We start from the raw sequence: 26,295 nt of genomic DNA on the forward strand, positions 1-26,295 counted from the left end.
TGTGTATAATGAGATTGTGTGTTTGAATAAGATATGGGCCTCACCAGTTTGACTTTTCAAATGTGTGTTTTGTTGTGTAGTGTAGAGTTAAAGTTAAAGTTAAAATCATGGTGATTTTAACTTAGTAACCAAACAGGGCCTAAAAAATCCTACTGAAAAATACAACAAAACTTATTCATCTCCTCAAAGAGCCATCCTGCCCTCTATTCAATAATTATGGGATGGTCACTGTTAATATATATATAGAGAGAGAAAGCAAGGGTGTTCAATTAATTTTCATTCTTTTTACGCATTGTTTCGTAGAGTTATCTGAAGATTTTTAGCTAGACATGGACTATAAACCCCCCAGAATCAATATAGTAAATAAAAGTTTTTTTAAGTAAAAAACAAAGCTGTTTTTTTTCTTTTTTCAGGTAAAAAAAGCACTTGAATACTTTTCAGTAAAATTACGGGTAATATTAATTAGTTTACTGGTTAAGAATGATTTTTGTTCAAGATAAGAGTATTTTTTGCTTTTCTGTAGTCAGGTTAGGTCCAAAAATTTCCATGCTATATATCGATAAGCTCGGACGTTGAATATTGTCGGGAAAGCTATAAAAACTTATCATTTTGGAATGTCAAACATGCAATGATTGCAAGTGAGTTCCTTCATTGGGACCATTGCCATATTGTTGTTTGAATAACATTAAATCACTAAAAAAGAAATAAAAATCTATGAGGAATCCTCGAAAGAGCAGTAAAGTTGGAGAATTAAGTTAGAGCTGAGTCTTGACGCATTGCTGCTAATCGAAATTATTTGTGAATTTTGTGTGTGTGAGGGAGAGTAATTGGAGCATAGTGATGAAAAAGAAAGTATTTCATAACGGTTGGCATCCAAAAACAACCACGGATAATTGTACAAAATATAATGGGTGCATCTTAAAATAAAAAAGTACAGGACATTTATACGGTCATGATTGTATGTCATTGAATCCGACGGTCAAGAATAAAACAACCGTGATAATTGTTTTTCGGTACCAACCGCGGGAGAATCTCCAATTTCATAAGAACAACAAACACAATTAACACTAGACATTGAAAGCATCATCTTTATTTTGGAAGACATACCAAATCTTTCCACCACGCACGAACATAAATAAAATATATATTAACCATGAGTGAAGGAAACAAACGCCCACGCTCGATTGGTTTTATTTGATGGATATATCGTAGTTATGCTCTTTCACTCCATCCTTTGGTTTCAGTTGTTGTCGTACCAGAACTGGGATTGTAGATAATCTATAGCTTTCTTATCCACCTGGAATGCCTTGGTCAAGACATCCGGGTTAATCGGTGGCTTAGCTCCGAACACGGCATTGGCAATTGTTATGACTCCAGGGTTCTGGCTGCTCAAGCCCGCAAATGCAACAGCATTGCTCTTTCCCACGTTGAGCTGGAAGTGAATCATCCCAATTGGGAACACAAACACGTCTCCAGGCTTCAAGACTTTGGTGATGAGCCTGTTTCCTAGTTGGTTAGACAAGACGAACCCAACATAGAGCTCGCCCTCGACGACTATGAGGAACTCAGTTCCACGAGGGTGGGTGTGCGGTGGGTTCAGGCCGTAAGGGGCGAAATCGATACGTGCTGCAGAGATCCCTAGAGTGTTGAGCCCTGGGATCTGATCAACGGTGACAGGGGTCACTTTTGACCCAAGCTTGTTATTGGTATCCCCGGGCATGTTGAGCCCTTGGTAGAGGAAATCATCAGCAACCGTAAGATTGGGGTTCTTGCAGAATTTCCCATTCACAAACACTGCAAGGAAAAAAAAATGTTAGAACAACATAACTAATTATATTATATGTACAGAAAACGCATGCTCAAGCTTTAATAAGCCCCAACTGAATTTGTAATGTTCTTTCAGTTATGAGTGGAAGCTTAATATGTTAATATGTATGCATTAATTAGACATAGATAAACGGAAAAAGATATAAGTGAGAACATAGATGGGTTTATATGTAATTACCAGCATTTTTGGGCTCAGCTATAGCTACACAAATATCCTGGAGGGGACTGGGATCATAGGCAAAGCTACTTGAGAATGCCAAAGCACACACGAAGAGGATCACAAAGAGCTTCATTATGTGTGATTAAGTTGGACTTAGTTATATTTGGGTATGAAGGATTGAGACGACATAGCAAGCTTATTTATAGATAAGAGGGATTGACCAAATCCAGATTAATTTAGCACAATTGTTTACCTAGTCTTCTAATGCACATATATAAATAATTGACCGTCCCATTTCCAATTATCTTCTTAATCGTGAGTACGAAACATTCTACAACAACTATATAAGACCAATTAAAACCCAACCTTTTTCCGTTCTTCCAGAAAGGAAAAACGGGAGTACGCCTTAGAATTTGCATTTTAACTACTAATTAAGAAATTGTAGTCCACCGAAAAGGAAAAAAAAACACTAAGAAACTGCAGGGAGTTGAAGATAAAAAAAAGAGGGTCAACACAGAGAAGATCGGCTCCTCTGTATTTATAATATATATTTCATATATAGCATCATACAATTCATGTAATTGCTTGTATTTATGGAGCGGACTGATATATATATATATATGCGGACGTGTTTATTATTATCGAAGAAAATTCAGATACATGTATCATCTGCATTCATCTCTTTTACCACTTTGATACAATATGGGACCACACGTACGATCCCACCTACGTATGTACACCAATGGAAAGTGATAGTATGCGACGTAATATAAACTAGAATTTTTTTTTTTTCAGATACAAAATATGCTCAAGGGTTAGTACAATGAATCCTATTAGATTTTTCGATAAGTATGTCGTGGTCCTATTAGTTACAAGAAGAGCAGAAAGGGTGTCTCACTAATCACCTCGTCGTCCAACATTTTCCATAATTTTTAGATTCTAAATAAAACATTATTACTTTATATTTATAAGTTTTATGTTTTAAATTAATCTAACGAAAAAATATATCTATCCCAACATAATAATTGGTGAGAATTTTTTATAGAAAAAATTGATAGACTTCCATTTAAAATTCTACGGGAAAATTTCCTCTAGAGTTTTTAAAATAATTTGCTCTTCCAGTGGAAAGATCGAAATTTCTTGTGGTCTTCGAATTAAATTAGAGAAGGACAAGAGAGATATTGTGAGGAGGAAAAGGAGTTGACAAGAATATGTAAATTACCATGGTAACTGAAAATACTTTCATTGAGGAGAAAGCCAAATGAAATATATATATAAGAGATAAATTTCTTATAAAAACAAATGACTAGAAAGTGAAAAATTGAAAATGAATAAAATCACGATAACAAAATATCCGCTCCTTTATTCTTAACTTGAAAAACTTTTATTTTTAAAAACAAAAGTTTGAAGCTCAATTGAGCAAATCTATGTTAGTTTTCTTTATATATTTAAACATTTTAAAGTCGTATAAATTAGTCTCTATTGCTCAAACATTGCCATATTATTTCACTAATTTTAATTGAAGTCAATAAAAGGCACTTTTTAAATTAATTATACTTTATACATGGCACATTTTTATTTGTTCCCGAATTTAAAGATTTATAAAGAAAAAATACCATATAAATGGACAAATATGTTATTTGTTTCTAAAAATTGGAGGTTTAGAAGCTAGATATTAATGCCTCTAATTTCTATCTTTGTAGTGCATTTGTGTTATAGTGTTTTATGAAAGAAAAATTGGTACTTCTTCGGTAGGGATTTTTAGATTTTTCATACTGTACAAAACTAATATGATTCCCTACATCCCCTCTCATTTAATATGGACCGTCCATTGTACATAATTTTTTTTAGGTATTTTTATTTTTTACTTTCTTATTTTCCTCCCGCAAACATTCATCATTATCACAAATTAGCCTTTATGCGTGGTCCAATGAGGAAGTGCCCTATCATTAACCATAAACCGCCCTTCAAGCCGACTGCATTAATTGAACTGTACCTCTAACCGAACCGGTTCACAAATTTTGTTTAACTATTTGTTTGCGAAAAAATGCAAGCATGCCAGAGACTGTAGGTCTCGAAACAATTTTTAAAAATAGTGGTCGTCTTGCTTTTCTTTTTCTTAGTTAGAAATCATCATCATATTAATGGCGACTTTAACAATTACAGTCTTGGGTTGCTTATGGTTCGATCAAATGCCACAATCTGTCAATACAGATAATGTCACCTTAATTTTATTTCTACAATTACAATTTTTGGTCGTTTCTAAATTTATTTCTTGTGAGAATATATAGTCATGCTATGATATCTATTCTGAGATTGTTTCTTAAACAAATACGCTTGATTTAAGGAAATTCTTTTGGTCACGTATTATATCAAATAAGGTAATTACGCTAACATATCTTTTCTGATTTTCTTTTTGAAAAAGAATCTGCTTGATTTTAGGTTTTTTTGTCACCGGAGACAAAAAAAATTCGGACCTCCGAGGGAGGTCGACCTCACGTGCTGACGTCGCGATGAGAGGTTTGAGCTCAGTCTTCATTCGACGGTGGTGAAACCTCAGAGACGCCAGTCGACATTCCATTCGGCAACCATAGGTCGTCATGCATCCACCTGACCCCGGCGGTGCGACGATGACGGACGTTCATTGAGATGGTGGCTCTAACCGGCTTTATTATCTAAGCCAATTCGATGATTCAATCGAAATCGTTTTATTGAACCTTAACCGGTTTGGTTCAATATTACACATGGCGCAGTAACATGAATCCGCGTTATTAGACCAAATTTCTTAAGGGATCGAACGCTGAAGAAATAAAAATCTATGAGGAATCCTCAAAGTGCAGTAAAGTTGGAGAATTAAATTAGAGCTGAGTCTTGACGCATTGCTGCTAATCGAAATTATTTGTGAATTTTGTGTGTGTGAGGGAGAGTAATTGGAGCATAGTGATGAAAAAGAAAGTATTTCATAACGGTTGGCATCCAAAAACAACCACGGATAATTGTACAAAATATAATGGGTGAATCTTAAAATAAAAAAGTACAGGACATTTATACGGTCATGATTGTATGTCATTGAATCCGACGGTCAAGAATAAAACAACCGTGATAATTGTTTTTCGGTACCAACCACGGTAGAATCTCCAATTTCATAAGAACAACAAACACAATTAACACTAGACATTGAAAGCATCATCTTTATTTTGGAAGACATACCAAATCTTTCCACCACGCACGAACATAAATAAAATATATATTAACCATCAGTGAAGGAAACAAACGCCCACGCTCGATTGGTTTTATTTGATGGATATATCGTAGTTATGCTCTTTCACTCCATCCTTTGGTTTCAGTTGTTGTCGTACCAGAACTGGGATTGTAGATAATCTATAGCTTTCTTATCCACCTGGAATGCCTTGGTCAAGACATCCGGGTTAATCGGTGGCTTAGCTCCGAACACGGCATTGGCAATTGTTATGACTCCAGGGTTCTGGCTGCTCAAGCCCGCAAATGCAACAGCATTGCTCTTTCCCACGTTGAGCTGGAAGTGAATCATCCCAATTGGGAACACAAACACGTCTCCAGGCTTCAAGACTTTGGTGATGAGCCTGTTTCCTAGTTGGTTAGACAAGACGAACCCAACATAGAGCTCGCCCTCGACGACTATGAGGAACTCAGTTCCACGAGGGTGGGTGTGCGGTGGGTTCAGGCCGTAAGGGGCGAAATCGATACGTGCTGCAGAGATCCCTAGAGTGTTGAGCCCTGGGATCTGATCAACGGTGACAGGGGTCACTTTTGACCCAAGCTTGTTATTGGTATCCCCGGGCATGTTGAGCCCTTGGTAGAGGAAATCATCAGCAACCGTAAGATTTGGGTTCTTGCAGAATTTCCCATTCACAAACATTGCAAGGAAAAAAAAATGTTAGAACAACATAACTAATTATATTATATGTACAGAAAACGCATGCTCAAGCTTTAATAAGCCCCAAATGAATTTGTAATGTTCTTTCAGTTATGAGTGGAAGCTTAATATGTTAATATGTATGCATTAATTAGACATAGATATACGGAAAAAGATATAAGTGAGAACATAGATGGGTTTATATGTAAATTACCAGCATTTTTGGGCTCAGCTATAGCTACACAAATATCCTGGAGGGGACTGGGATCATAGGCAAAGCTACTTGAGATTGCCAAAGCACACGCGAAGAGGATCACAAAGAGCTTCATTATGTGTGATTAAGTTGGACTTAGTTATATTTGGGTATGAAGGATTGAGACGACATAGCAAGCTTATTTATAGATAAGAGGGATTGACCAAATCCAGATTAATTTAGCACAATTGTTTACCTAGTCTTCTAATGCACATATATAAATAATTGACCGTCCCATTTCAAATTATCTTCTTAATCGTGAGTACGAAACATTCTACAACAACTATATAAGACCAATTAAAACCCAACCTTTTTCCGTTCTTCCAGAAAGGAAAAACGGGAGTACGCCTTAGAATTTGCATTTTAACTACTAATTAAGAAATTGTAGTCCACCGAAAAGGAAAAAAAAAACACTAAGAAACTGCAGGGAATTGAAGATAAAAAAAAAAGAGGGTCAACACAGAGAAGATCGGCTCCTCTGTATTTATAATATATATTTCATATATAGCATCATACAATTCATGTAATTGCATGTATTTATGGAGCGGACTGATATATATATATATATATATATATATGCGGACGTGTTTATTATTATCGAAGAAAATTCAGATACATGTATCATCTGCATTCATCTCTTTTACCACTTTGATACAGTATGGGACCACACGTACGATCCCACCTACGTATGTACACCTATGGAAAGTGATAGTATGCGACGTAATATAAACTAGAATTTTTTTTTTTCAGATACAAAATATGCTCAAGGGTTAGTACAATGAATCCTATTAGATTTTTCGATAAGTATGTCGTGGTCCTATTAGTTACAAGAAGAGCAGAAAGGGTGTCTCACTAATCACTTCGTCGTCCAACATTTTCCATAATTTTTAGATTCTAAATAAAACATTATTACTTTATATTTATAAGTTTTATGTTTTAAATTAATCTAACGAAAAAATATATCTATCCCAACATAATAATTGGTGAGAATTTTTTATAGAAAAAATTGATAGACTTCCATTTAAAATTCTACGGGAAAATTTCCTCTAGAGTTTTTAAAATAATTTGCTCTTCCAGTGGAAAGATCGAAATTTCTTGTGGTCTTCGAATTTAATTAGAGAAGGACAAGAGAGATATTGTGAGGAGGAAAAGGAGTTGACAAGAATATGTAAATTAGCATGGTAACAGAAAATACTTTCATTGAGGAGAAGGCCAAATGAAATATATATATATATATATATATAAGAGATAAGTTTCTTATAAAAACAAATGACTAGAAAGTGAAAAATTGAAAATGAATAAAATAACGATAACAAAATATCCGCTCCTTTATTCTTAACTTGAAAAACTTTTATCTTTACAAACAAAAGTTTGAAGCTCAATTGAGCAAATCTATGTTAGTTTTCTTTATATATTTAAACATTTTAAAGTCGTATAAATTAGTCTCTATTGCTCAAACATTACCATATTATTTCAGTAATTTTAATTGAAGTCAATAAAAGGCACTTTTTAAATTAATTATACTTTATACATGGCACATTTTTATTTGTTCCCGAATTTAAAGATTTATAAAGAAAAAAATACCATATAAATAGACAAATATGTTATTTGTTTCTAAAAATTGGAGATTTAGAAGCTAGATATTAATGCTTCTAATTTCTATCCTTGTAGGGCATTTGTGTTATAGTGTTTGTGCGCACCCGAATTTCGTCTCGTCAGGGCACGCATGCGTGCGCCTAATGCAACTCGGTTGGGAGTGTCCACCTTCCCAGGGACGCGCAACGGACGCACGTGAGAAGGTGTCGCCATTACCTGTTTACGACCCGAAGGTCGACGGCTGGTGAGTTGCCCGGGTCTAGGGGTATGAGATACACCTAGTATGTTAAGGCAATGGTCTGTACGGAACCGAAAATTACAAATTCGAGGGTTCTATTACGTGTGGGCCTATATCCCACACGCCCTTTCGGTACTCTAGCTTGCTAGGCTTGCCATTTTATTTATTTACCGCATGATTTAGGGTTGCACTTGTCTCGCCCGTTTTGACACCGTAAATTCGAAGAAACACTCGAACCATCCACTCTCCAATCAGGATTATTACATGAATAAATATACAATATAAACCCTTACATTGTTCTCTCCAATAAATAAAAGACAAATTACAATGACTGAATCACAGTCGGTTCGCGTTCGGCCATTATTCCACTCATGCTCACCGTATGGTTTTGGAAAAGATCGAAAATTCAATTAAATGCGCACTTGGTGTATGGGGCCATTGGACCCCGTGATCGACGGTTAGGAGCGTTGGACCCTGTGTGAATCGTGTCATAAAGGATCAGGCTCGACTCGCATAACAAACAAGTGCAAAAATGTAACAAGCAAGCTCAAATAAACAAACTATGAGTTTTTGTTATAGCCGAATTTATGTGAATTAACTGATTATTAACCGGGATATCTTGGCATACAAATCCTACCTTAAAATAAACAAAAAGAGTGTTAAAGAGGGCCTGTAGAATTCGGCTTTATTTTAGTGAACCTGACAAAACACAATGTCTGTAATCAAGTCTCGAATGTGTGGATTGTTTTTACATTATTCTGTATCATGACAATATGACTTTTACAAATTAAGAGTATTTTCACCTAAAACCCGAAACCTAACCCTCTACTTGAATATTTGCACATGTTTGATTTAAGCCGAGTTTGAGATTAATCTGTTTTTCCTTATTTTAACTCGTTCTAAACACAAACCTATACTAGAGTGACGACAAGACAAGAACCGGTAGTCATGCCCTTAAACCGAAAAATATGTGTGTGTATGAAAAATCAAGATTACGTGGCACATATCTCAATGCTTTTGAAATTGTGAATTTAAAAAGAAAATGACTAACAGTTCTTGAACTGTCAATGCGATTACTGATTATTAATTGGTTCGTGCAATTCATTTAAAAGAGTCAAGTGATTTAATTTAGCCAAATTTAACATCCCGATTACCCCGTGTGTGGAATTTTAAGTTAATTAAAACTTGCCGAATGCTTTAATTTACGGGTTTTGAGCCATCGGAATGGCCATTGGTGGATCGCCCGATAAACTCTAATTTCCGACTGTCTTGAGGTTAAATCAAAATTTTTAATCCACTTTACGTGATTAAACCAATTCATGTGAGGTTTTAATCAAAGACACATTCATCATTCCAAGCACAAGAATATGGGCAAAATGATCACAATAAAATTAATTCGTCGATTTTAAGTCCAAGTGATTAATTAAACCGGTCTTGGTTTGTTTAGTCGATTTTATCTTTAATAGCCGAATGAGCATGAGGTTAATTCCTGTGGGCTCATTCTCATTTCAAACAATCAATTCTAAATCCGATTATTTGAAAATATTCAAATTCGTATTCATATCGATTTCTTTTCACATGCCTCATTTTTTTAAAAGTCGGGTTTAATGATTAGACCGATTCATGTTATTTTCATCCAAGACACATATTTCTCATCATCACAATTCATGCGAGTATTGAATCGACAACACGACAATAACAAACAAATGCGAAATCAGTATCCACATAATCTCGGAATTTCAAACAAAACATTCAAGCATGCATAACAATATGGGATTTAACGAAATCGATAAAAAGGGGCATCGGTTCATACCAAAACATGCATGGAAATCGATATGGGACCGCCTTATCACCCCACAATACTCGAAAATTAAAAGACCTAACTCCTCTAAGGGTTTAGTGGATGTCATACCTATGCCTTAAGGATGAAAATGAGTCGGGGAAAGTGTGAGGTGATCTGCTGGATGCTCAGGTACAATAATGATCCGAGTAAGCATTCCTTGGAGCTCAGGTGAGGTGAGACTGTGAGGAAAAGGAGGGGTGTCTCCTCCGATCAAGTACGGTTTGTTCAAGGTTGTTAAGAGATCCACGGAAGTGGCTGTGGATGGTGCTCAAGAGGTGAGTACCCTAGCTGACCCAAATCAACAAGGAAAAAACTGTGAAACCTTAAAGAGAGACAAAGAAAAATAAAAAAATTCGGGTAGTTTGCACAGTAGAACGGCTCTCGGATCGTGACCTTCGTGTCACGGGGAGAGTGAGGATCGTTAGAGACCCGTCAAGGAAGAATCGTACGACTCGCCTTAGTCCTAGGGGTCGAAGAACGCAAGGAAACCTTAAAATCTACAAAGAGCTCGTTTCCGTTCAGCTCTGGAGCGGGTGGCTAGGGACTCCAAATGGCTAAATGGATGTCACCAATGGATTGAAAAGGTCGAAAATAGGTGGGGTATGTATTTTTTCGAAGTTTGGGTGAGGGTAGATGGATGTTTTGCCCGAAAAACAACGTTTTTTGACAATAACGGTTTTTTTTTTTGTTCTCTCCTCTACAGCCCTCTTTTCCTCCGAATTCTCTCTGTTCTCTGCTCACTCCCTCCCTTTCGAAAATTGCTGAATGAATTCTGAATCAATGAGGGTGATGGGTAAGAGGAGAAGGAAGGTTTTAGATCGGAAAGTTGTGCCAAAAAATCGGGCAAATTCCCACGAACTTCCTTTTTTCTTTTTCAGCTGAACCTGGCCCCTATTCAGCTCACCATGCTGACCGAAATCTTCCTAAATCTCTGATAAAAAATGAATGGGAGAAATGAATTAATGTCATGTGCAAAGAGGAAGGTGAGGCTTGGATAATAAAGTTTCGCAAAAACCGGGAAATTTTCTACAAACTTCCTTTCTTCCTTTCTGCTATGAACCTAGCCGTGTTCCTCATCCTCCTGCTGACCGAATCCTCTCAAGAATTAATGGAGAGATGAATGTGATTTTCGGGCAAGACAAGGAGGAGAGGCTTAGATAGGAAAATTGTGTAAAACCAGGAAAACCTTCACGAACTTCCTTCTTTTTTTTTTCTTTTTCAGCTGAACTTAGCCGAATTCTTGGCTTCTTTTGAATGTGTTTTTCTGCTGAAATTAAGAGAGTAAATGCTTGAGGGAGTGTGAACTTGGAAGGTGAATGCGAGTTTAGAAATTGTCACACAATGAGGAAAGTCATTAATGAAATTTCTTTCTTTCTTTTCTCCCTTGCAGCTGCCCCTTTTTGGCCGAATTCTTGCTTTCTTTGCTGCAAAATGAATGATTTTATTAAAGGAGGAATTTTTGCCAATCAAAGAGCAAACTAGAAAAATGATTAAATGGCATAAAGTGTCATGAATGGCCGGTCAAAGGAAATGAATGCAGCCATGTTTTTGCCGAAATTAATGAGGAAGCTTGATTGATGGAATGAGCTTGGAATGATTCTTAGAATGGCAAAGGATTGAATGAGTTTGGAGACCGGTTAAAGGAGGAAAGATTTGGCCATGCAAGACTACAATGAATGAGTGAAATTCGGCCATATGAAGGAAGAAACATAATTGGAAGGAAAATGCAAGAGAGGAATATAATTGATGCAAAAAGGATTCAGCCATAAAGAGAAAGAAGCAAGAAGAAAATTGGATTTGGAAGTGGGATTCAAGATGGAAGAATAAGATCAAAAATGGAAGAAAAGTTAATGGGAAATAAAAGGAGAAAAAGTGACCAAATGTAAAATAAAATAGGAAAGAAAAGACTTGGATGTGAGTTTAAGAGAAATATGGATGGAATGTGCTAGATTAGGAAAGAATGAGACTAATTTTGCAAATGAAATAAAGAATGGGGCTAGTTTTATGAAAAACAAAAGATTGGGGCCAATTTGTGAATAATGAAAAGGTGGTGCTAGTTTTGTAAATAAATAAAAGTAACGTGCTAGTTTGCAAAATAATAAGAAAAATGTTAGATTGCAAATAAAGAAAGAGAATGGACCTGGTTTGCAAATAAAAATGGAAAAGTGGCCGTGGGTCCCGCATGGATTTAAGGGATGTTGGAGGAGTCTGGATCCCAATCAATTGCACATTCAAATTTTGTAACACAAAGGACAAGGTAATGTTGATATGTGCAGAAGGGCGATGCCGACAAGCCTGATATTGGTTTATCATGACTTAATGCACTGGGAGCTTGGGAACCGGTTTTGCCCAGTACGGGTAACCGACGCAACACTAATTGATTCAATTGCATGTTTGCATGTTTGTGCATTATACTGCTTGTCTGGACAAGATCTGTCATCCTTTCGTAAACCTTTTGGGAGGCACTGAAACCTTCCTTGGTCATCATATTTCTTGAGTCGCCTGGTCAACCCTATCGATCTTATCTTGAATAGTAAACCGACTTTGTCTGATTATTTTTTGCTGGAACTCATATTATGGCCTAATTAGTTCAAGACTTTGCTGTAGCTGGTGGACCAAAATGGGGTGCTAACAATATTTTATGAAAGAAAAATTGGTACTTCTTCGGTAGGGATATTTAGATTTTTCATACTGTACAAAACTAATATGAGTCCTTACATCCCCTCTGATTTAATATGGACCGTCCATTGTACATAATTTTTTTTATGTATTTTTATTTTTTATTTTCTTATTTTCCTCCCGCAAACATTCACCATTATTACAAATTAGCCTTTATGCGTGGTCCAACGAGGAAGTGCCCTATCATTAACCATAAACCACCCTTCAAGCCGACTGCATTAATTGAACTGTACCCCTAACCGAACTGGTTCACAAATTTTGTTTAACTATTTGTTTGCGAAAAAATGCAAGAATGCCAGAGACTGTAGGTCTCGAAACAATTTTTTAAAATAGTGGTCGTCTTGCTTTTCTTTTTCTTAGTTAGAAATCATCATCATATTAATGGCGACTTTAACAATAACAGTCTGGGGTTGCTTATGGTTCGATCAAATGCCACAATCTGTCAATACAGATAATGTTACCTTAATTTTATTTCTACAATTACAATTTTTGGTCGTTTCTAAATTTATTTCTTGTGAGAATATATAGTCATGCTATGATATCTATTCTGAGATTGTTTCTTAAATAAATACGCTTGATTTAAGGAAATTCTTTTGGTCAAGTATTATATCAAATAAGGTAATTAAGCTAACATATCTTTTTTGATTTTCTTTTCGAAAAAGAATCTGCTTGATTTTAGGTTTTTTTGTCACCGGAGACAAAAAAAATTCGGACCTCCGAGGGAGGTCGACCTCACGTGCTGACGTCGCGATGAGAGGTTTGAGCTCAGTCGTCATTCAACGGCGGTGAAACCTCAGAGACGCCAATCGACATTCCATTCGGCAGCCATAGGTCGTCATGCATCCACCTGACCCCGGCGGTGCGACGATGACGGACGTTCATTGAGATGGTGGCTCTAACCGGCTTTATTATCTAAGCCAATTCGATGATTCAATCGAAATCGTTTTATTGAACCTTAACCAGTTTGGTTCAATATTACACATGGCGCAGTAACATGAATCCGCGTCATTAGATCAGATTTCTTAAGGGATCGAACGCTGAAGAAAAGAGTCATTGGCGAAAATCACATTTTATATAATAAAGGGACCAAAATGTGATTTTTCAAGGTTATTTTTAAAATTTTATAACCTCTAAAAATGATCTGTCCATATTAGATTGAGAGGGATACGAGGGCCCAAATTAGTGTTGTATGGTGTGAAAAATCCAAAAAAAAAATCTTGGAAAAGAAGAAAAACTAGATATATAAAAATGCCAAATTCGACGGTGCCTATTTTAACTTTTTCCATACCACACAAAATTAGTTTTGGCTCTTATATCATCCTCAATCTATTATCAACCGTCCATTTTTATAAGTTTCAAAATTTCAAAAACATCCTGCAAAACTTACGATCTCCTTCTGATATTACATAAAATGTTATTTTCATCCACAATTCTTTTCGTCAATGTTCACTGCCATCATAAATCCGGCCTGATGACGTGGAATATTGAACCTCTTGTAATATTGAACCAAACCGGTTAGCAAATAAAACCATAGGGTTCGATAAAGCATCATTGAATCGGTTATAAAATAAAACCTCTAAGATCTCCACGATCAATTGGAGGAGGGAATTGGGGGATTCAATTTGAGGGAAGTAGAACTAGGCGAGCCGGCAGGAGGTGCGGTCATTGCGGGATGACGCGAGCTGGATGTCTCCGATTGTGGCTTCCTTGACCATCAGGTGAGTATAATAAGGATAATCCAGTTGATGAGTACAACGCATTGGAGGAGAGAGTTGAGGGATTCAATCTGGGAGAGATAGAACTCGATGAGTAAGCTGAAGGTGAGGTCGTTGCGAGAAAATGCGAACTAGATGTCTCCGACTGTGGCTTCCTTCGCCATCAGGTGAGTATAATTAGGATAATTTAGTTGATGAGTACAGTATTCCTAAGAAAATAAGCAGAGAAAGAGAATGGCAGTTTAGGTATCAAATATTCATTGGACAATGATTATTGATTTTTCTTTGTAGGAATTTCTTATAAATTCTTATGTTCATATCATTGATACTTTTCGAGATGGTGATGATTATCGAATTAAATTTTTTTATGAGCAAGGGGATCTGTCAATAGATTACTGGTCTTTGACTGGTTAATACTTGTATGTGGAGGACTATTATTGATAAATTTGTAACACTGGTGAAAGATTATAGGAGGAAAATACGAAAGAATAATGAAAATACTTTAAAAAAAGTATGTACAATGGACGGTTCATATTGAATAAGGGGAGATCTAATGACTCATATTGGTTTTGTATGGTATGTATGGTATGGAAAATCTAACAAATCCTACTGAAAAATACAACAAAACTTATTCATCTCCTCAAAGAGCCTTCCTCCCCTCTATTCAATAATTATGGGATGGTCCCTGTTAATATATATATATAGAGAGAGAAAGCAAGGGTGTTCAATTAATTTTCATTCTTTTTACGCATTGTTTCGTAGAGTTATCTGAAGATTTTTAGCTAGACATGGACTATAAACCCCCAGAATCAATATAGTAAATAAAAGTTTTTTTAAGGAAAAAACAAAGCTGTTTTTTTTCTTTTTTCTGGTAAAAAAAGCACTTGAATACTTTTCAGTAAAATTACGGGTAATATTAATTAGTTTACTGGTTAAGAATGATTTTTGTTCAAGATAAGAGTATTTTTTGCTTTTCTGTAGTCAGGTTAGGTCCAAAAATTTCCATGCTATATATCGATAAGCTCGGACGTTGAATATTGTCGGGAAAGCTATAAAAACTTATCATTTTGGAATGTCAAACATGCAATGATTGCAAGTGAGTTCCTTCATTGGGACCATTGCCATATTGTTGTTTGAATAACATTAAATCACTAAAAAAGAAATAAAAATCTATGAGGAATCCTCGAAAGAGCAGTAAAGTTGGAGAATTAAGTTAGAGCTGAGTCTTGACGCATTGCTGCTAATCGAAATTATTTGTGAATTTTGTGTGTGTGAGGGAGAGTAATTGGAGCATAGTGATGAAAAAGAAAGTATTTCATAACGGTTGGCATCCAAAAACAACCACGGATAATTGTACAAAATATAATGGGTGAATCTTAAAATAAAAAAGTACAGGACATTTATACGGTCATGATTGTATGTCATTGAATCCGACGGTCAAGAATAAAACAACCGTGATAATTGTTTTTCGGTACCAACCGCGGTAGAATCTCCAATTTCATAAGAATAACAAACACAATTAACACTAGACATTGAACGCATCATCTTTATTTTGGAAGACATACCAAATCTTTCCACCACGCACGAACATAAATAAAATATATATTAACCATGAGTGAAGGAAACAAACGCCCACGCTCGATTGGTTTTATTTGATGGATATATCGTAGTTATGCTCTTTCACTCCATCCTTTGGTTTCAGTTGTTGTCGTACCAGAACTGGGATTGTAGATAATCTATAGCTTTCTTATCCACCTGGAATGCCTTGGTCAAGACATCCGGGTTAATCGATGGCTTAGCTCCGAACACGGCATTGGCAATTGTTATGACTCCAGGGTTCTGGCTGCTCAAGCCCGCAAATGCAACAGCATTGCTCTTTCCCACGTTGAGCTGGAAGTGAATCATCCCAATTGGGAACACAAACACGTCTCCAGGCTTCAAGACTTTGGTGATGAGCCTGTTTCCTAGTTGGTTAGACAAGACGAACCCAACATAGAGCTCGCCCTCGACGACTATGAGGAACTCAGTTCCACGAGGGTGGGTGTGCGGTGGGTTCAGGCCGTATGGGGCGAAATCGATACGTGCTGCAGAGATCCCTAGAGTGTTGAGCCCTGGGATCTGATCAACGGTGACAGGGGTCACTTTTGACCCAAGCTTGTTATTGGTATCCCCGGGCATGTTGAGCCCTTGGTAGAGGAAATCATCAGCAACCGTAAGATTTGGGTTCTTGCAGAATTTCCCATTCACAAACACTGCAAGGAAAAAAAAATGTTAGAACAACATAACTAATTATATTATATGTACAGAAAACGCATGCTCAAGCTTTAATAAGCCCCAAATGAATTTGTAATGTTCTTTCAGTTATGAGTGGAAGCTTAATATGTTAATATGTATGCATTAATTAGACATAGATATACGGAAAAAGATATAAGTGAGAACATAGATGGGTTTATATGTAAATTACCAGCATTTTTGGGCTCAGCTATAGCTACACAAATATCCTGGAGGGGACTGGGATCATAGGCAAAGCTACTTGAGATTGCCAAAGCACACGCGAAGAGGATCACAAAGAGCTTCATTATGTGTGATTAAGTTGGACTTAGTTATATTTGGGTATGAAGGATTGAGACGACATAGCAAGCTTATTTATAGATAAGAGGGATTGACCAAATCCAGATTAATTTAGCACAATTGTTTACCTATTCTTCTAATGCACATATATAAATAATTGACCGTCCCATTTCAAATTATCTTCTTAATCGTGAGTACGAAACATTCTACAACAACTATATAAGACCAATTAAAACCCAACCTTTTTCCGTTCTTCCAGAAAGGAAAAACGGGAGTACGCCTTAGAATTTGCATTTCAACTACTAGTTAAGAAATTGTAGTCCCCCGAAAAGAGAAAAAACACTAAGAAATTGTAGGGAGTTGAAGATAAACAAAAGAGGGTCAACACAGAGAAGATCGGCTCCTCTGTATTTATAACATATATTACATATATAGCATCATACAACTCATGTAATTGCATGTATTTATGGAGTGGACTGATATATATATATATATATATCTATGCGGACGTGTTTATTATTATCGAAGAAAATACAGATACATGTATCATCTGCATTCATCTCTTTTACCACGTTGATACAAGATGGGACCACACGTACGATCCCACCTACGTATGTACACATACGGAGAGTGATAGTTTGCGACGCAATATAAACTAGAATTTTTTTTTTCAGATACAAAAGATGATCAAGGGCTAGTACAATGAATCCTATTAGATTTTTCGATAAGTATGTCGTGGTCCTACTACTTACAAGAAGAGCAGAAAGGGTGTCTCACTATTCACTTGGTCGTCGAACATTTTCCATAAATTTTCCCTCTTCCCTTTCCCAAGTTAAGGATCGTTATTAATTTATTCCAAGTTGATTTCTTAAATGCACCTATGTTTATATTAATTAAAACTCCAAATTATATATGTGGAAATGATATCATGACTTACCTCATGACCCGAGACGTTAGATGTGGAATAGACGATATATCCACTCCATCAAAAATTGAATAAAAAAACAAGAAATTGCATACAAAAGTAATACGTATCTCGATGTTGACTCTCCATCGGAAACTTTAGTTGGAAACATACATTTTTTTTTTCGGTGAGTAAAATTGTGGGAGACACTACTCTTGTGATTCCGGGAGAAAACATATACATATTTTACCAGCCAAACCTCTCATATATCTTGACACCTTCTTTATATTATTAATTTGAAAGAGTAATTGTCGCAGCATGAGGTACATATATAGATAAAACTAAACATGTTTAAAAGTAAATGATATGGACATATATTAACAGATAAAAGAGTTGGGCCTCGACTGTACCTGTGGAATGAAGGGTTCAGCCCAATCAACCAACAAAGGCCCACATAGCTTTCATACAGCCCGAAAGACCGATAAGTTCGGCCTAGCCTAAATGTCCATGAGTGGAATTAGTAAAGCCGAAATAGATAATGAATTCATTTCTATATTCGGACTTTCTCTAAGGAAATTCTCTCACTGGAAGCTTTGATTCCCTCACTGGAGTACAGGCAAATTCCACCACTCCGACCACTCTCCGACGATCTTAAAGTTTCAGAACTCATCAGTTTACAAGAAAAAACAACAAATTCGATGAATAAACAAATAGTCCACATATATACACGATGAGCAAACGATCAAAGCGATTTGTTTTTCTTTTTTAGTTTTTGTAGATTTTTATTTGTTATAATTAATTTGCTCGGAGAAAGATTCATTACCCAAAAACATGTAAAGTATCGATAAAATATCATTACAGTTTTTATTTTATTTTATTTTATTTTTGCATGCACCACTATTTAGAAGCCCGATGAGTCCAACTAATTCAAGATCGAGCCGGATCAGTTCATTAATGGGTAAAATTCTTTTAGCATGGAATTTCTCCATTCATGATATTTGAACCGGAGACTTTTCTTAAGCGGTTTGGATCAACCATGATGATAATACTAGTACTATTTTTAAGGAGATGCATAATTAATAACAGAAATAATAGGGGATAAAATGATATCCAATTAATAAAAATTGATAATTAATCATCGTTGACCCCTCACCTTCTAAATGAGACATTGCAAATTTAAGGGTGCGGACAAAGTATCAAAACATTTATTAATTTCATGCAGCCGGGGTCTGTACATCACAATTACGAATTGTAACAAATAACTACTAACCCACCCCCTTCATTTTTATCCTCTTTACACTCCCACTCGCTCTCTCTTGCCTGCCAAACAAACCGGGGCCCTCCCTTGGAAAATTGCAAATGTTATAAACAATTTCTAAAAATTCATGTGTGCAAACACAGGTTAAATAAATTGGACTCCATTATTCCTTCATTTTTATTTATTTAAATACTTCAATTAACAGAGGAATTCTGTGGTGTAATCAATAAAATTACTTGCACCATAACATCAAGTAAATTACTAATTATTGTAAGTAACAGTTGAGTATTTTACTAAAAAGCTAAGTAAAGTTGTTTCAAATTTGTGTACTTTAGTTTTAAGTTTTAAATATTTTAATTACTTCCAAATATGTGCAATTTGCATTGAAATATGTGATCTTACTTTCTCTGTCAGTAATTTACTAAAAGTTTAAATAAGTGGTGATTTTTAGTGAATAGCTAAAATAAATTAGATAAATAAATAAAAGAATGTGGGGGCTGTTTTGCAACTTAATTAATTATTAAGGAGAAGTATTTTGGAATTTCTTTTTTTGGTATGCATTACATGATATTCAAAAAGGTCAATAGGTCCGGTTAATCCATATTCAAATTGAGTTAGTCTGCTAAGAAATAAAATTATCCAAATTGTGATTTTTGGAGTAAGTTTTAAGGAAGTTAAAGAAGAGAGAGAAAGAAACAATTTAAATAGTCGATCCCTTTTCTTATTTTTCATTTTTAACTCGGTTCAGAATATATATTTTTTCGGTGTGTACCCTGGTATCCAGAAGGCCAATGGAGTCTGACTAATTCAGTCGAGATATCGAGCATTGAAGGTTATTCTTCCTCCTAACAAGTGCGCTTCCCGGGGTTCGAACTTGTATTATCCTCCTTACGGAGGTGAGCTGCTTACCACTCAGCCAACACTTTTATTGGTTCAGAATATATATTTTATGAGGGTAAAATTAAATATAAAAGTGAGATCCGATATATTAGTATAGATGTAGATTAATATATAAGAAAATAAAGTTATCCTATTGTACCTTCCACTTCGCACACGCCCATATATAAATAATACGCAAATGACACATATACATTTTGTTATGATTTGGGAGGGACTAATATGCATTGATGTAGTGTCAGCTGAAAAAACATATGCATTGTTACAAAAATATACTATTGATACGAAAATTCACGCATGTATTTGCACACCGAAGGCACTACGGGCTAGCACTCATCCATTCTAACTTATAAGTTACAAACTTGTTGCAACAATCCGAAGTTTATTTTTTCATGCATGAAGCTTCCACCTATTAGAACTCCAAATTATATACCAATGGTGGTTGATTCCAATAGTTCGCTGTTTATTTTCCTTAAATAAGATTTCGGATTGAAATCTCTTATGAATGGTGAAAGAGTTCATTCATTAGTAGGTCAACCCAACTCGAATTGAATTAATTGAAATCCATGATGAATTGTAGCAAAAGGTAGTTAATGAGGATCATTGGTTTTTGGATGGCTAGCTAGAAATTGTAACCTTTTTTCCTGATGTATGTTTTACATGTATCTTCCTTTATACTTTGCCCTAGGAGGTGAATCGATATATTCTACTCTTATAATTTCTATATGAGTACATTTTCCATATATCTGTTTTTGCCTGTGGATGAATGAAGGACCATTGTTATCTTGTTAAGCAATATATATATATATAAAAGAAATTTTTACCTAAAATGACTCATGATTTGTCCGTTTTGTCAAATCTATCATATGTTTTTTTGTCAAATCTATCACATGGTTTACTTTTTGCATCAAATCTATCCCGGCGTTATCTTTTCCGTCGACATCTAACAGCCGTGCTGACGTGGCACGTGGAGAGATAGTGGGCCACACTTGCCATGTAAGCGCCACGTCAGCACGGCCGTTAGATGTCGACGGAAAAGATAACGCCGGGATAGATTTGATGCAAAAAGTAAATCATGGGATAGATTTGACAAAAAAAAACATATGATAGATTTGACAAAACGGGCGAACCATGAGCCATTTTAAGTAAATACCCTATATATAATGGACCCCGATTAATTTAAGTTAGAAATAAGCCGGTCGACTATAGATAAAGCTTTCACAATCATTGATTTTATTTATTCCGTTGATTTGATATATATTTTACCGAGAATACATGTCAAATAACCTAAACCAAACCCATTGATTTGATATATATTTTACCACCCAAACCCTATCATTTTGTACCATCTGTGCTAATATAAAAACGTTTCAATTCAACGCACGAGACTTCTTACTCCGGTTCCTGGTCCACCTTTGAAAACGTATCCTTACTAGCAACATCAACTAGGTCTAAATTTGCTCATTTTATTTTTATTTCGTGAATATTAATCCATGGAAGGCATTCATCGTGGCATTATTGGCTGCATAAAACTAACCATAATTTGCTACTGTTTAACCCCATAATATATAGGATCTCCAATTTATCCTTACTCATGTTTTGTTACAAAACCGAATGTTTTCACCTATTCTCGCGCATGATGTGGCTGCGAATGTGTATATAGATATTGCATTAATGTCTTCACCTACTCTTTTTTTTTTTTTTGGCATTTCTTGGAGTAATTATCTGAAGATTATCAGAAATGGATGGTAAACACGGACAATCTAAATCAAGCACTATTTTTTATTTTAGTTATAAAAGAGATTTAAATCATATTATAATGAAAGAGAAATATTAAATATTAAATCTATAATCTATAATTTATCATTTTTATAAAAGTGTGGAGCTCACTGTATTATTTTTTAATTTTTATTTATTCCCATAATGCCCTTCCTATTATTTCTCCACTTTTTTATTCCCATAGTGCCCTTGGCGGTAGCACATATTTCGATTAGATGCCTTTTTCCCACAGGTGCTTCCTCCAAATAATAACAAGAAGTGCCGTTTGAATTAGAACTCCCACGCACCTTCACCCCTTTAACAGAGCAAAGTAACAGAGCAAAAGAAACCACACTTTTGCTTTGGCGCTTTATGTTTTCCCTCCCTTCCCCTGCCTCCTCCTTGCCCATTCAAAACCTTCCCGTTGATTAAAAACGCTGCTGCATTTACCGAATAGGCCCTCCGATCCGTCCAACGTTTTCACTGTTTCAGAGGACCCCCAATAGGGATACGTGCTCCCCTCCTTTCCCGCGGCTTCACTGTTCCACCCTTCAAAGGGCCCCAAAAGAGAACTTCCGCTGTCCTCCCAGTCCATGCCTCCTCTTGTAAGTGCCTTACTGAACCCGATTGGGCTCCTTTCCTCCACTGTGATTTTTGCCGTCCTGTCATGCCTTCATCGCCACTGCCTTGGTCTCTGATGCACAAAGCAAGTTTTAACTTATGTTATTGAGTTAATCTCCATGTGCTCGGCAATTATTAATGCATGCTATACAAGATATACCTATATATATCATCCTGTATTTATGATCTTTAATGCCCTTAGATTACTCTTGCTAAAATATGCCCAGCTCTGCAATTACCTGCTTGTGCTACACATTCGCATTCGTAGGTCCGTGCTATCGCGGATGGAGGTTAGCTGACATATCTTCCTATAGAGTAATAGGCACTTAATTAAATGGTTCAACTTATTATGTTCTATATCTTTGGATAATAGAGCTTGAAGCGCTCTTGGTCCAACAACTATTATTCAAGAATGTTAGCTGGACAAAAGGAGGGCAAGATAAGAGTCGTTCTTGCAAGCAGAGAAAGTAAGAGAGCAAATACATTGCAGAACTCAGTCCACTGTGAAATGGAGACAAATATTCTTATTTGTTTCTCCACGCTTCTTACTACAACAGAGTAGAAGGCATTATCCAATTTTTCTACCTCTATATAATGTCTACCCATATTTTTATTTGTACCTCACCCTTTGGATGTAGATTGCATGTATCTCTGAGTTCATCCAGTTGTGCCTACTTTGTTATGCGTATGCATGTCTGTTATCCATTGAATATTGAAGTTTTTCCCCCCTCCAATAGCCATTTAGAGATGCCTTATGTTAAGATGCTGCATCTTGCCTTTTTATATGAACTGATCAAATGCTTCAACTGTGTAGAACTGAAACAAATAAAAAAAAAATCAGCCAGAGAAGGAATCAACATGTAGAAAGATTATTTGCAAACAAATTTAAAACTTTGACCGAGAGCATGATGTTGGTTTTTAGTGTCTATCTAGCATCTTAGATTCCTATGCAATGACCACCTTATGATATTGCAGCTTACACAGTGAATCCCAAATTAGAATAGTGAAAGGCTGAGTTTTTTTATATGTACACGGTGGTGTTTTTGAAAAATGAGCTTGGTCTCGAGTGTCCTTTTATGTTAGCTTCGTAGACTTAGTAGAACAATATAAAAAAATATCCCTTTGAATTGTTCAGTATACTCCTGGGGTTACTAATAAGGGAGGATTTGTCCATGAAATGGGTACAATTTACACTTGATTTTATGTTGTTTTTATGGTATCTGATGCTTGGATGACGGTTTCTAGGAAAACTTGTGTGAGAAAAGAGTTGGAGGCAATTCGATGCATGTTCGGGATGAATTGGAGGTCATTGAAGTATCAAGATGGAACTTACAATGATACAAAGATTTATGGTTAGTGGTGCACCATGTGCACAATCTATCGAGAGGGAGTTCAAAATCAATCCCCGATTTATTTGCAAATCCAAGAATTTCCTTTCAGTTACAATGCGAGTTTTTAGGAAATCTTTAAAGATATGTTCATTATTGTTTCCTAGCTTTGAGAGAGATATATAAATCTAAGGATCATCTAGGTTTAGGGTTTTTTAGTTTTTGGGAAGAGAAACTTGGAAAAGAGGCGAGCGGCTGCTGAGTGTTCCTCCAACGATTGTCAGTTTTCATGGATTCCCGCATAGCCATGTGTGGCTAATTCGTTTCGTTTGACTTGAGAACGGAAACTTCACGGTTTGGTTATGAGGAGCAGGTTTTAATATTTCGATTTCAGCACTTATTCATTCTTGGATGTCATCGTTACAAGTATTCTCTCATGGTCGTGAATATGATATTTGTAAGTTAGCTTATCGACGACTACTACGGCGTTTGTAGAAATCGATTCGAAGCAAGACTAATTAGGAACGAACGGTAGTTTCTGCCCTAATTGGTTAGAGAATGATTGGACGAGTCAATTAATTGACGAATCGATTAATCGTTCAGGTTAAGACATCCTTATGCTTAAAGCCGTTGCTTAATTAATTAGGGAATCGGTCTATACCTTGTTAACTAGTTGATGAACTTACTAGTTAGACGGTGTTTTGACTAGTTAGAATTTAGATGCTAGTTAATTCCTTGCGGTCGCGGGAACTCGACTCTTAGCTGCTGAAATTTACATTCTGATACATCAATGATCAACCAAACACTAGGTGGTTTTCGAACTCAAGTCATACGGCTTCCCGTTATTGATTACTCGCCCTCCCTTGCACTTTTAAATTGTTTTTGCTGCAATTTAGTTTCTTAATTATTAAAATTCCCCATTCGTTACTTTTGCTAGCTCATTGGTTTAGAAAATTCATTAGCCTTCTTTGGGTTTTCGACTCGACTCTCACCCTTTTCTCACTACAAGTTTTGGGAAAACAGATTTTATTTTGAGGGTTTCGACAGGCCTTGCTAATTACCTCGCATTTAAAACAACAATGCATAAAAGATTAGCACTGAGCTATCTTTTTTTTTTTTTAACTATGCCATAATTGTTGACTTAATAGTTATTATCTTATGATTCTTTACTTTTAAGAATTTAGGAAGAAAATATTTGTGCATTCTTCTGGACAATTTTATACTGGAACTTCAAAGACTTTTATCTTTTTAACTCATGCTAAATATAAATTGCTATAAAGTGCCTTTACGTTAGCTTAGCCATGAAAACTTATAAAGTTTAGGGCCTACCAAATTTGATCTTAGTATATGGTTTGCTTTGCCTTTCATTAAAATCGTTACTTTCCGTGGAACTTTTCCCATTACCGGAATATTGTTTAAAGAAAATGATAGCACTATTCACTAAAATGATAGTATATCTTTATATACTAGACAAATGAGCTTGCATTTTAAAAATCCTATGCTCCAATAAATTAGTGTATAGCTTTATTTCTTATTACACCATTTTTTTCATGTTCCAGGTCAGCCAAGAGTTCCTTCTTTTTATTCTCCATCGTATACAATGCACGGACCGACGTTCTGTGAGCATTGCTCTGCTAAAAAATTTCAGTACGAGACTCCGTTCTTTTGTTGTGGCAAAGGGCAGGTAACATTAGCTTTACCACAAGTTCCGGATGTTCTCTATATTTTATTCACTTCGGAGTCCGACGAATCTGCAGAATTTCGAAGGCATATAAGAGCATACAATAGCATTTTTCGTTTACTTCTTTTGGAGTCAAACTAGACCAGGAATTGGCTCAAGGAAAGGTGTTTAAGCCTTTCGAGCTCAGGGGCAAACTTATCAAAATATACCGTCGCTGGTGTTTTCTGAGCAAGGTCCATGCTTCTTTCAACTTTATTTCTTTGATACTGACAATGAAGTCCATAATAGATTGGCCATCATGAAAGAAGCAGGCCTATGTCATTCCATTGTCGAAAAGTTGATGTCTATCGTAGCAGCCAACCCATATGCCAGAGTTTTGCGTAGATTGGAGGGCTTGCCATTAGATATCTGTGCATTGCGTATACGGAGTGATGCAAGCCTTGATCAACGTGTCTATAATAGCCATATAGAAGATCAAGTTGCAGCTATATGGGTAGAAGGCAACAATCCGAACATCCCACATGAGCGCAATATTTTTGTTCACGCACGCTCCAGACAACGGCATAGAATGAAGCATTATTATGGATGTTATGATCCTTTACAGTGTCCTCTTTTGTTCCCTTTGGATGAGATGGGTTGGCACCAAAACATTATGAAAGGACATGGTCGAGGATCACGAAGTACAAGTTCCACAAATATATTCCAGGCACCACAGTTTGGGTCAGCGGAGGAAATATTCAGACAAGAGGAGCATGGTAATTACTTGCATCATCTTTCACTCTCTTTTTTCCCCGATAAGTAATTACTATCTTCTATTATCTTTCGCATCAAATTTATAATAATACAATTCCCATCAAACGCGGAGCACATTATACATAGATTGCAAATAATTAATCTCTCATGACACCATTGCCATGCGATGTTTATAACATTGATTCTATTAAGAAAAGGTCACTTTGATTAATGAAAGAGTAGTGATCATGTTGGAAAGCTCAATTAGAATTCACTCTTGAGTTACGCAAATCACATTCTTCGCGTGAGAGAGAGAGAGAGAGAGAGACCAAGTTTCCA

The 26,295-nt window shown here is 36.0% G+C and overlaps 3 protein-coding genes across 3 annotated transcripts; all 3 read right to left on the reverse strand.

The window, feature by feature from the left end:
- Positions 1–945: 945 nt before the first annotated feature.
- On the reverse strand, positions 946–2,154 carry LOC116194879 (germin-like protein subfamily 1 member 13). Its single transcript, XM_031523785.1, has 2 exons — positions 2,006–2,154; positions 946–1,794 (listed from the first exon to the last, which is right to left on the reverse strand). The coding sequence occupies exons 1-2, from the start codon at positions 2,118–2,120 to the stop codon at positions 1,241–1,243; spliced, it is 669 nt and encodes a 222-aa protein (XP_031379645.1). The 5' UTR covers positions 2,121–2,154; the 3' UTR covers positions 946–1,240.
- A 2,860-nt stretch (positions 2,155–5,014) lies between these two features.
- LOC116194880 (germin-like protein subfamily 1 member 13) lies at positions 5,015–6,249 on the reverse strand. The gene is made up of 2 exons (XM_031523786.1): positions 6,097–6,249; positions 5,015–5,884 (listed from the first exon to the last, which is right to left on the reverse strand). The coding sequence occupies exons 1-2, from the start codon at positions 6,209–6,211 to the stop codon at positions 5,331–5,333; spliced, it is 669 nt and encodes a 222-aa protein (XP_031379646.1). The 5' UTR covers positions 6,212–6,249; the 3' UTR covers positions 5,015–5,330.
- A 9,356-nt stretch (positions 6,250–15,605) lies between these two features.
- Positions 15,606–16,831, reverse strand: LOC116194817 (germin-like protein subfamily 1 member 13). The gene is made up of 2 exons (XM_031523715.1): positions 16,671–16,831; positions 15,606–16,458 (listed from the first exon to the last, which is right to left on the reverse strand). The coding sequence occupies exons 1-2, from the start codon at positions 16,783–16,785 to the stop codon at positions 15,905–15,907; spliced, it is 669 nt and encodes a 222-aa protein (XP_031379575.1). The 5' UTR covers positions 16,786–16,831; the 3' UTR covers positions 15,606–15,904.
- Positions 16,832–26,295: the final 9,464 nt, after the last annotated feature.

This window comes from Punica granatum, chromosome 2 (assembly GCF_007655135.1).
Source record: "Punica granatum isolate Tunisia-2019 chromosome 2, ASM765513v2, whole genome shotgun sequence".
In the NCBI taxonomy this organism is placed as follows: domain Eukaryota; kingdom Viridiplantae; phylum Streptophyta; class Magnoliopsida; order Myrtales; family Lythraceae; genus Punica; species Punica granatum.

Coding starts and splice junctions, on each gene's coding strand:
- LOC116194879 (XM_031523785.1), bottom strand. CDS start 2,120: ATGAAGCTCTTTGTGATCCTCTTCGTGTGTGCTTTGGCATTCTCAAGT. Junction 1,795..2,005: donor AGCTGAGCCCAAAAATGCTG/GTAATTACATAT, acceptor TTTTCCTTGCAG/TGTTTGTGAATGGGAAATTC.
- LOC116194880 (XM_031523786.1), bottom strand. CDS start 6,211: ATGAAGCTCTTTGTGATCCTCTTCGCGTGTGCTTTGGCAATCTCAAGT. Junction 5,885..6,096: donor AGCTGAGCCCAAAAATGCTG/GTAATTTACATA, acceptor TTTTCCTTGCAA/TGTTTGTGAATGGGAAATTC.
- LOC116194817 (XM_031523715.1), bottom strand. CDS start 16,785: ATGAAGCTCTTTGTGATCCTCTTCGCGTGTGCTTTGGCAATCTCAAGT. Junction 16,459..16,670: donor AGCTGAGCCCAAAAATGCTG/GTAATTTACATA, acceptor TTTTCCTTGCAG/TGTTTGTGAATGGGAAATTC.